Source organism: Leishmania infantum, chromosome 33 (assembly GCF_000002875.2).
Source record: "Leishmania infantum JPCM5 genome chromosome 33".
Lineage (NCBI taxonomy): Eukaryota > Euglenozoa > Kinetoplastea > Trypanosomatida > Trypanosomatidae > Leishmania > Leishmania infantum.
The window spans coordinates 170844-182160 of NC_009417.2; the positions used below are offsets into that span (position 1 = coordinate 170844).

The following is an 11317-nucleotide window of genomic DNA, read 5'->3' on the forward strand; positions in this document are numbered from 1 at the left end:
GAAGAGGAAGGAGGAAGGGGCGGCAGTAGTTATGATGGATGAAGAGGATGCTTGGGTTTCACCCAAACCCCACAGAGCAAAAAGAAAAAGAAGTAAACCACACAGGAGGTGATGGCATGTCAGAGGGAGACGGTGAGACAAAAAAAGGAGAAGAGAAAACGGAGAAGAGAAAAGGTGCGCGTTCCTGACTTTCTGCGAGACCGCGAAAGCAGAGCACCGACACACGCAGACAAGCATACATAAGCACACAAGAATTCCCACCGGATGCGGAGGCAGACAGAGGGTACAGGGATTGTTCGCCTCGCTCCTCCTTCTACTTGCCAGTGCGCTCTTCCTTTGCCCAATTTTTCGTATATGTGTGAATCTGCGGCCCCGCTTCGCTCGTGTAGCCCGGACATCCTCTGGTCACCTTGTCGTCACGGCTACGCAACAATACGAAAGCAACACGGAAAGCGAAAACCGAAAGCGTGCTGAGCCCTGCCCGCGCAAGCGAAGGTGAGGCCGCTCAGCTGGCGTCGCCACAAGCTCTCAGGGTCTTGCTATGAAAGCGCGTGCGCCCGCAGATGCAGAGGTACACAGCAGCAGTCGCTAGGTCATCTACGGCCTCGGAAGAGCCGCCATCCAAGCGGAGAAGAAAAGCAGAATAAAAGAAGGCTGGGCTTAGTACCAACAGTGGCGCCCCGCCCCGCTTGTGACGGGTCGTGCACCGGTGGCGGCCCTTTCGACCACCTCTACAAAACCCAGATCCTCCTCCAGATCCTCCAACGCTTCACTTCCGCCCTCACACGCGATCCGGCGAATCGCCAAAGGTTGCGAGCGGCACATGGAGAGAGAGCCACGCCAAGAGGGCTGAAGAGGCGAATGCGCTGCGATGCGGCGTGGGTACGTCCTCCTCCGCTGCTGGGCAACAGTGAAGCCGCATGCACGGGGATTCGCAAGATGCCAACTGAAAACAATAGGAGCCTCCGCGTGCGCGTGGGTCGGCCGGTGGCAAGGGGAAGGAAGGGAGGGGTCTGGCAGAGTACAGCAAAGAGAAATAATACTATGTTGCCTTCTTTCTGTTCACGCCGCAACGAAGTCGGGGCACATGCCGCCACTCCGCGCAGAGTCTCGCAGGCCGTGCAAACACGCGCGCACACAACGCCGTCTGCGATCCACGGCGTTGCCGCTACGAACAACACGCCAGGGAAGCGGGGTACCTGACAACGCGTGCCCAGCGCCTGCAAAACGCAGGAGAAGACAGAGCGGGGAAGAGGCACGAGAAAAGGACGGAGAAGGGAAGCGGAAAAAATAGAGAGGCGGCACAAACAAGGCCAAGGCTGGCAAGTGCACAGGAGAGCAGTTCGAATAAGAATAGTTAGAAGGACGGAAGGGAAGGGGGACGGCGCCAACGAGCGCCGCGCAGCCAACGGGTGCACTAGTTCTCCATCTGTATCATAATTTTCATGTCTTTCGGGTCTCGGTTCATCGCGCGCTCGTACGCCTTCACGCTGTCCTTGAACGCGAACTTGGCGCTGATCAGCGGCCTCACGTCCATTTTGCCGGAGCTCAGCAGGCGGATGATGCGAGGGTACACGTTGCGGTAGCGGAACGCCGTCTGGAACGTGATCTCCTTCGCCTGCGCCATCACAATGTCCACCGGCACGGGCTCCACCGGCATCCCCACAAGCACACAAGTCGCACCAGGCGCGGCGTGCTCGTAGATCAGAGGGAACGCCGATGCCGCGCCACCGCACTCGAACACAACGTCGCAGCCGTTGCCCTCCGTCGCCTCCGCAACGGCGCGCTTCAGCTCGCCCTCCCTCGACGTGTTCACTGCGCGTAGGCCAGGGTAGCGGCGCGCGATCTCCAGCCGCTCGTCGCGCGAGCCGCAGATGATCACCTCAGAGCACCCGCCCGCAAGCGCGGACAGCGCCGTCACGATCCCGATCGTGCCGCACCCGATCACGAGGCCCACGTCGCCTGGCTTGATGCTGGCCTTCGTCGCCGAATGCATGCCAACAGCGATCGGCTCGCACAACGCGCCCTCCTCATAGCTCACGTTGTCAGGCAGCTTGAAGCACAGTGCGGCGGGGTGGATGATGGTCGTCGACATGCACCCGTGCACCGGCGGTGTCGCAAAAAACGTCAGCTCGGGGTCCAGGTTGTACAGACCGCTCAGCGTCTGCGCAGAGTTCCAGCGTGGAATGCCCGGCTCCAGCGCAACGCGGTCGCCTGTCTCCAGGTTCTTCACCTCAGCGCCCACCGCTACAACCGTGCCGGACGCCTCGTGGCCAAGGACCATCGGCTTCTCCACCACGAAGGGTCCGATATGGCCGTGCTCGTAGTAGTGCACGTCGCTGCCACAAATGCCCACGCTGTGGATCTTCACGCGACAGTCGTGCGGGCCGAGCTCGTCGCACACATCCACCTCTCGAATTGTCAGCTCGCCCTTCTTCTCCAGCACGAGGCTCTCCATGAGGACCATTTTCGGCGCGGAGGACGGTGGTTGGGGGGAGTGAGAGATGAAGAGAATGTATGTAGGTTGCGAGAGAGCCTGTGGGAAAAAAAGTGTTGCGGTGAAGGAGAAGAGCGGCTGCTTCCTAGAGTAGGTAGGCGGCGTGTGCGTGGGCGCGTGTGTTGGTGTTTTCAGGAACCATGAGAAGCAGGAGAGAGGGAGAGAGAAAGTAGGGGGGCAACAGACGGCGTGACGGAGAGCAGTGGCGGGCAAGGCGGCATGCAGCACAACATTAACAGCGGAAGGGGCAGCACGCGGGAGAGAGAGCACGCTACTGCACCTCGACACAGCAGGGGAGCACATACACAGGGCGCTGAAAGTCACGTCTGCAAGGCAGAGCGGCCCCCGCGGATGTGATAGAAAGCGAGCATCAAATCAGTCTCCGCAGACGCCCTTACGGTGAATCTCCTTCGCTGCTGTTGTTGTTTTGTTTCCTCGGTCCTCCCATGTAGGCGGGCCTGCGCATCTCGATGGTGGCGCAGACAGTCGTCTGCACGCGTGGCAACACCTTTGTGCTTCTTAGAGGTTGTATTGTGACTGGGCAGCGCCTCTTGTCCCTCTCTTGCGCTCGTATTTCGATGTGTGAAGCCGTCTGGGCCTTCCCGCGCGACTCACGGAATAGCCGCTTGCACTCCCGACCGGCGCAGCGCCTGCACATCATCGCTTGAGAGTCTTGCACACCCGGCATAGGACACATAGCGAAGAGAGGTGGACGTCGCCAAGAAATCGAGGGGGCCGTGTACATCCAAGCTCTCCATGTTGAGCGCCTGGAGCCGCGGAAGCTTCTCCACCCCGTGCAGTGCGCGCATGCTGGTGATTCTACGGCACCCCTTCACCGAGAGGTAGCGCAAGGCGCGGCAGCCGCCCACCAAGAAGTGAAGCGTGTGCACCGCGGTGGAAGATAGGTCCAGGTATTCGATGTGGCCACCCTGCTCGATTCCCTGCAAACCCTCCACGGTGAGCGCCGTGGCGCCGGTGACGGCGAAGACTTCGAGGGCAGCGCACTTGCCAAGACGGCCCACTCGCGTCAGGGTAGGGCATCCGTTCGCCACAATCTTGCGAAGGCGTGGCGCATGCTGGAGGCCCTCCAATGACGTGGGCAACAGTTCCGTGCAGCCCTCCAAGTAGAGCGCCGTTAGCCTCACGCAGTCGGCGAGGAAGTTGACGTCCGTGATGGGCATGTGAGAAAGGCAGAGGACTTCCAGCTGAGGCAGGGCCTGGATGCCTTGGAGTCCGTCGACGTCGAGATGCCGGCAGCCACTCAAGTCCAGTGAACGGAGCGAACGGCACCCCCCGCCGAAGTTGGCGACCGTCGAGACATTGGTGTTCTTCAACGACAGCTCCGTGAGAACGGCGGCGTTCTCCAGACCCATCACAGAGGAGTGTAGCACACGCTTGCACCCGTCCACGCGCAGTATGCGCAGCGCCGGGGTAGACGCAAAGTGCGAGAGACCGCTCACTCGTGTGTACTCCATCGCCAGCAGCTCAAGACGAGGAAGATGCTCTAGCCCCGCGATGGAGCTGGAGCTGATGCCGTTGCACCGGGTTAGGAGGATGCGGCGCAAGCTGCGGCACCGAGCAAAGTTCTGCAAGTTCCTCACCTCCTCCGTGTAACAGAGTGACAGCGTCTCAAGCCGTGGCGCCCTCTCCACGCCGCGCAGCTCCTCCAGGCGTCCGCCGCCGCAATCCGGCACAATCGCGAACGACGGCGGAAAAAGCGACAGTCGGCAGGCGTGCAGCAGCAGCTCGCGTAGAGCGGGACAATCGCCAAAGAAAGAGCAGTCGTCGATAACAGCCCTCTCCAAGTGGACCACCTCCAGGTGAGGAAGCCGCTCCACCCCGCGTAGAGCGGAGCAGGCAAGCGGCGCTTCAGAGATGAGATGCAGCTCTCGCAACACAAGCAAGTCGTCGAGGTGGATGTGGCGCAGGCGCGGAGCGTCGAGCCAGAGCACCTGAAGCACCGGATACACGGTAGCGGTGACATGCACGTCGTCAAGCCCGACAGAACAGGGGCTACCGCCAGCACCCTGGCCGCTGCGAACGCTCACATAGAGCTCTCGCAGGCGCTCCAGAGCCGGTGATCCTCCCTCCCCGTCGATCTCCGGGTGTGCTCCACGGTTCACAACGCAGAAAAGCGGCGCCGCAGCGTCCGCCACGGCGCCTTGGAGGCTCAACACCTGCAGCGGCGCTGTGAACATAGCAGCATGGGCGGTGAAGGCATCCAGCACCCCAATGACCTCAGAAGCGTCGTGCGGTTTGCACTCGCTGTGTACATCCGACGCCGCGCCTTCTGTCATGACTGGTGCCCATGGACGTGCGGCCACACTCAAAACTAGCAAATTCTTGCGATCGCGCAGCACGCCAATGCACCATCGCCACGCCGCCGCCCATCCTGGCGGCAGCAGCGACTCCGTTACGAAAAGATGAAGCTCCTGCAAATCCAAAAGGCCGCCGCCCTCGCTGTCAGGGCACAGCTGATGTGCTAGCCACGGTATGTGCTGCTCTGTCAGATGTAGCGCGAGAGGCCGCGGCTGAGGACCTGACGCGTTTCCCAGCATCAACCACGGCGGGTCTACTTCGTTCATCCTGCGCACCACGCCGTACCCCTTGTTGCGCCAATCCTGCAGGTGCACACGAAAGTGGTACTCCGCAGCAGGGTCGCGCCCTGCGTGCCCGACTTCACCGACAGCCACGACGCCCGCGAGCCCCTCAGCGTTGAGTATGTGTGCATGATCCCTCGATCCGTCCAGGTTGAAGACCAGCTCCGGCATCGCCGCGCCGTGGCTCTCCTCGTCCTCGTCCTCGTCCTCCTTCCAGCCACCCTTCGGCGGGGTCACAGAGTCGGTCAACAGAGGTGGGTCGGGTGCTGCCCCGCCCTCTGCCCTGGGTGGGGTGCCGTCGGTGCGCCTCGTTCTGCCGGCGTCTGCCTGCAACGAAGGGGCGGCAGCGGCGGCATTGGTGCACACAACGCGGTCGCCTTCACTGCCTTCATCGTCTATAGCGCGTAGTGGCGCCGACGGCGACCGCACAAGCAAGAACTCGGCGGCGCTGGTGCAGATGGGCTGGCGAGGTAGGCGGTGGCGGTGCTGCAGCCAGGCACTGACCCATCCCCGCACCTCTGCTGTGTCTAGTCGAGTCTTGTTCGTGCACAGCAAATGTGCGGTGCCGTTCACATCCTCGACAAGAACGGGCAGCGATGCATGGCCGTAGTGTGGATGGTGCTGAAGGTCGGTGACTGTGTCCCAACGGTAGGTTCTCTCCACCTCCTGTGGTGGGCTGGCGAGGGAGCTGGCCATAGCCGCTGTGACGGTAGACGACGGAGTATTGGCGCGAGAGGGCTGTGAGAAAGGGGCCAGCGTGGCCTGAAGCTGCTTAGACCGCGGTGCACCTGTGCTTCGCGCCCACTCTCGCGAAATCGCACTGACGGCATCGTCCAGCAGCTTCCGCGTTGCGCTGAAAGCCTCGGTAGGTCGCTTCTCTAGAATAGGCAGAGGCGGCGGTGTCAGCTGAGCGCCAGAAGCAGCCTTGGCTCTCATGTCCCCTGCGCCCCCGGATGTCGTAAAGGCTCCGCCCGATCCGCCTTTGCCCTCAACAGCACCGCCGTCGAGTCGGTTCTGCTTTGGCCGCAGCACGTCGCAAAAGACGCCGTCGACGCAAATGCGCGAGAGCACGGTGCGACCACCGGAAAGGCGAGGCAGCACGAAGGCGTGGTGGGTGCATGTGAGGCGGTGCAGCCACCCCTCGCGCCACGCCCAATCCAGCAGCAGCGATTGCCGCTCACAGTGCAGCAGAGCACTGCCATCGAGCAGGCGCTCGCTCTTGGCCAGCGTCGGCCGGTATAGTGGGAGCAGCGGGGTACGGCGTGCGACTGGTACGCTCCCAACGTACTGCCGCTCTTGCCCATCCAAGCGCGCATACGCGTCCCGCACAAAGCCCTCCGCGTCGCTCTCCTGAATGAAGGGGCAGACGCTCATAGCGACCTTCGCGATCATCCATCGCCACCCCAGCTGCTCGAGTCGGCGCCGCGACGCAGGGGCTACGGCACGCAGCGTGGCGTGTGCTGCGGTTGGACGGTGCGCTAGGTAGCCGAAAATGATATCCCAGGGAACTTCGTCGCCCTTGTGCGCAGCAGCGGCCGACAGAAGCGGCGGGGGCACCGCATCTCCCAATGGGCCACCTGTTCCCGACTCCACGCCGTGGTCTTGGTCCGAAGAACCGACGGCCTCCCGCTCGTGGGGTGGCGCGTGCGGATGAGCCGCAGCATCGAGCTGCAAAGCGAAGTCCTGCACTTGCCGAAGAACCAGCTCCTGGATGTCTAGCGGTACCGTGAGCTTCCCAGGCACGCCACCCAGCTGCTGCCGCGCATCTGGCTGCAGTGCCCGCTGCGCATCTATGTACTGCTGGAGCAGGTTGCAAAGCGCGTCAGCCGGTCTGGGCAGCGAGCGCTGTCCGTTCATGAGCGCGCCATCGACAGTGACGTGAGCTGGTGTATGCATCTCTGAAGCAGCGATCGCCCTGTGCGGCAGTGGCATCGGCGCCTTCAGAGGCGGCGGCAGCGAGGAGAGCCCCGAGCGCACCGCAGCCGGAAACGTCGCTTCGTCGCGGGGGGTGAAAGTCAGCAGCGACTGTTGACTTGCGGAGTCCCGCGCATCGTTGCCGCCGCTGTTACGCTGCGGCGCCGTCTGTGACAGCACGCTGCCGATCTCGGAGGAGTGAAGTTGCAGCGTTATCCTGTGCGCCCTGCCGCTGTGATTGAGATTAGAGCCGTGGAGACTATGGGGCGCGGGCTGCATTAGTGGGCTGAGTGGCACCGCCATGTCGATCGGGGCGCCGAGGGGCACGGTGTAGGTCGTCGCGAACCCGATCTGTGCGTCACTTGGATGCCCCTCGTAGGCGGGCAATCGTGAAGGATGCACGCTTTGGGGTAAAGACCCACTAGGCCCGTTTAGCTGCAAGGACGCTGGCGGCCGCGTCATGAGCACTCCCGAGTCGCCGACGACTTGCTCTGCTTCACTTGGCGCCGTCTGCTTATCTTGGCGCCACCCTCCTGCAGTGCCGCGCCATGAGCAGGGAGCGCAGGCCGTGGCCGGGTGTGGCACCGTCATGGCCGTAACAGGAAGTGGGGTGCGGCTCGCCCATCCCGCTCGAAGTGACTTGTCTGGTGCAGTCCACGATATCGACGTCGCCGTGCTTGTCGCAGCCACCTCCGCTTCCGGCAATGATGTGGCACGGTTAAGAGACGCTGTGCTCCCTGTCGAGCCAGTAGTGCTGGATGCTGCGACAGAGGACCATGGCACCGACACCTGGCGTAGCGAGAACGCATTTCCTGCCAGCCGCTGAAGCCCCACAAGCGCAGGCATGGACACTTTAGAGTGCTCGGACGCGGCAACGGTGTTCGCCGATTGCGAAGCAGACAACTGTGCGAGCCAGTTTGTAGTTAGAGAAGCACCGCTGGTGCCAGCAGAAACGGACGGCACCTCAGACGTGGACAACATGGTGCGGGAAAGGAATGGCGATGTAGCGGCGCATGGCGGACTGTGTGGGCATTGCGACGAGGAGGTACTCATTCTAAGCTGCTCGGAAGCGAAACACGGTACGGGCGAGGGGTCAGAGAAGCAGCAATGTGGTTGTACGCGGCTGCGGGGTGGCCTGCACCAAATGTGTCGTTGAAGTCAGTATGCGTGTGTGTGTGTGTGTGTGTGTGTGTTGAGACGGGGGTCTCCTTCCCCGAGGATGGCGTGCACCCCACCTCAAATGGACGGCAAATATGGTCCTTTCTTTGCCTTTTCTGTCGTTGTGAGGATGCGGGGCTCTACAAGCATGGAAGGGTGGTTAAAGCGGAGTGCGCAAGGCAACGCTTGCGAATAAGGAGAAAAGTGTTTAAACTGGCGGGTAGACTGGACGACGTCTCCGCGTTACGACTGCTTGTGAGCGTGATGTAGAGAAAGGAAAGCTGCCGGCAGTCGCTGCACCGCGTGGGGTACGAAGGAGGGTGTGAGGGGACCACGGCAGCTGAGCAGAAGGGCGAGCAAACACACAGGTGCGTGCTGCTTTGCAACTCCGACAGACAAGAGCGACCGGTTTTAAAAGCACAGCTGTAGAGATGAGCAGACGGTTGCGGATGTGAGGAAAGGAGGGGGACTGTGTCATTGACACGGACGAGGCGTGCGTGTGGCGGCAGTCCTCCGTAGGAAAGCAAGAGTTGCCGACGCACGCACCCCTGTGTGCTTGTTTACGACGACGTTCTGACGACCTTGGTGAGGGGCGGGGGCAAGAAGTCCGCAAGCGGCATAGGGAAAGAGGAAGGAAGCAATGAAGTGTTTTGAAGGGAGGGCCTGGTAGCAAGCATGGCAACCACTCGCGACACACAACCAGCTGCGCAGGCACAGCGATTACGCGCGCATGAGCAGTTGGCAAGCACAAGGCGGCGGAAACAAACTTCGCCGGCAGCATCACCACTCTCCACGCGCGCTACTCGCCGCAGTGGTGGAAGTTGACAGAGGCGCCTGTTGTTGCGCCGGCGAGCCCTCATGAGCATGGTGCGTGTACACAAGTGCCTTCACGCTCAGCAGCTGCTCTGTAAAACGGTGCGCACCTGTTCCCAGGCATGCCCGTGGTGTGTCACTGGAACCGATGTGATCGTCTTCTGCATTTTGCCTCCTCTTGATTTCCATCTGTTTGTGCGCTTGTGTGTCCGGCTGGGGCGGAGGGAAGGGGGCATGTTCGCGTGGCCCGCGGCTGCTCATTTTCACTCTGTTATGTTACACGATTCGTTGCATTCCTCACCGTTTCGCCGCGGGCGCGGTGGGAGAGCACACCACCACACCTGTGGGCCCCTGACCCTCAATCCTCTGGGCAAACTAGACCACGGAAAAGGGGATGGGCACTGCCGTCACGTTGCCCACACAGCCCACATCAGCGAAACGGAGGTGCTGCTCTTAGTGAGCATCGCATTCGTGTCTCCAGTGGCTCACCATCGTCAGTCGCTGCTCTCCCGTGAATACCACTGTCCCTGGACCATCCACCCGCAGCTCTGTAAATCCATCCAGTCCCAGCCGAATGTTCAGCTGCGTGACAATGTCTGTGGGACATGGCAACAGAAATGTGCTTGAAAGGCCTGCTGACGCGTCGTGCCGGCGAGGCAGGAGGGAGGCTACGGTGTACTTTGGCAACGGTGCGGCAGCCGCCGCCGCGGCCCCGCTTTGGTCGGCCTCCGTTGACGGAACTGTGAAGGTTTGTGCGTTGACCAGTCGCTGCGCATCGAGCGGGAAGCATGCCACCACGTACTCCTCCACCTTGTTGTTGGAGGTCAACGTGCGCACGATGGCGCGAACGGAACGCACAGTCGCAGCACGCGAGATGCCCCGAGACGCCTCATACGCTCTCAGTACCTCCAACGATGGCGGAGGGAGATACACCAGGTGCGACAACCGAAGAGAGCCGCTGACGTCCAGGGAGGTGTCCAATGCGGTCCACCGGTACGGCTCGCCGTCCTGGACGGAAGCCTGGAAGAACGTCTCGCGCTCCGCCGCCAATACCTCTCTCATCGAGCCGACGAAGAACGTATATGAAGACGGACTCACCTGAGCGGATTTGTGCACAGCTATTGGGCGCGCTCCCACGCGAAGGGAAAAAAGAAAAGAGACGCGAAGAAACGCGCTGTTCAACGTGCTTCGGTTTCACCTGTGCCTCAGAGTGCGCGACGCTTCAGCGGATCCAAGGCGCTGTGTCGAGCACTGCCTGACGCCTTTGAAAGCGAAGCTGGAGAACGGGGAGAAAGAAGGGCACCCTTTAGGCAGGAGTGGAAAAGAAACGAGCGAGCGACGCAAGGAGAGTAACAGCAAGAGCAGCGCATCGTCGCCATATGCAGGTCCACAGAGAGCGCGCAAAAGCGGTGTGTGTGCGCGCACGCAAGACTGAGAGAGAATAATGCTCTGTGACGCGCTCAAGAGGGAGGAAGCGAGAGCGGATGGCGTGCGCCGGCTCAAGCGCCCCATTAGAAAATATTCGATCAATGTTTGCACTTCTTCGTTGTGAGGAGCGCACAGAAAGAGCCGCTGCCCGCCACTTGCCTGCCAACATGCACGAAACACGTCCACAAACTTACACAACCGCTCACACAAGCCTTCGCAAGTCGTGCCGGCGTGCGGCCGTACGTCCATGCGCATGCATCTTCGCGCTCGTTTTATGTGTTCTTCCACGAGAGGGAGGCCCAACAGCAGCACAAGAAGTGTTCTCGAGACACCGGCGGAGGGGAAAAGGAGGAGGGGGCCACGTAGAAAGGAGGCAGGGGAGAAAAAGAGGGGGTCCAAAGCGCGTGCGCACCTCAGCCCTCCGCGATTTCCGTCTCGCTCTTCAGCGCCCCCTTTCGCCCCACCGCTTGGTGTTCTGTCGAACGCACGTGAAGGGTACTATGTCTGCGGTTGACATTTCGAGCAGAGAGATCGATACGCTCTCGAATACGCGAGCGCAGGCGCGGTAAAGACTCCGAGCGAAGGATGCTAGACGCAGCGCTGTCCCTCACCCGCTTCCCAATGTCGAGCCGACAACGGGCCGCCACATCACCTGAGAAGAGAGGCGGATACATACATGTAGATACACATCTACACGCACATACAGAGATGCAAGACGGCACCAAGAGGCACAGAAACTAGATGCGCAGCCCTACGCACTCAACATCCTACAGATAAGCATACACCAAACATCAGTACGCCATCAGCGCCGCTACTTCTGCTGAAGCAGGAGGGGGGCACACCAACGCCCAGGCGGCAGCACTCAACAGTGAGGTGGGATGCGCAGTGCGAGTGAGGGTACGAGAAA

The 11317-nt window shown here is 61.4% G+C and overlaps 3 protein-coding genes across 3 annotated transcripts; all 3 read right to left on the reverse strand.

The window, feature by feature from the left end:
- Positions 1 to 1417: 1417 nt before the first annotated feature.
- On the reverse strand, positions 1418 to 2467 carry LINJ_33_0530 (putative d-xylulose reductase; the record flags this gene model as incomplete). The annotated part of the gene is made up of 1 exon (XM_001468097.1): positions 1418 to 2467. The coding sequence occupies one exon, from the start codon at positions 2465 to 2467 to the stop codon at positions 1418 to 1420; it is 1050 nt and encodes a 349-aa protein (XP_001468134.1).
- A 641-nt stretch (positions 2468 to 3108) lies between these two features.
- LINJ_33_0540 (conserved hypothetical protein) lies at positions 3109 to 7602 on the reverse strand (the record flags this gene model as incomplete). The annotated part of the gene is made up of 1 exon (XM_001468098.2): positions 3109 to 7602. One exon carries the CDS (start codon positions 7600 to 7602, stop codon positions 3109 to 3111), a length of 4494 nt encoding a protein of 1497 aa, XP_001468135.2.
- Positions 7603 to 9435: 1833 nt separating this feature from the next.
- On the reverse strand, positions 9436 to 10044 carry LINJ_33_0550 (conserved hypothetical protein; the record flags this gene model as incomplete). The annotated part of the gene is made up of 1 exon (XM_003392685.1): positions 9436 to 10044. The coding sequence occupies one exon, from the start codon at positions 10042 to 10044 to the stop codon at positions 9436 to 9438; it is 609 nt and encodes a 202-aa protein (XP_003392733.1).
- Positions 10045 to 11317: the final 1273 nt, after the last annotated feature.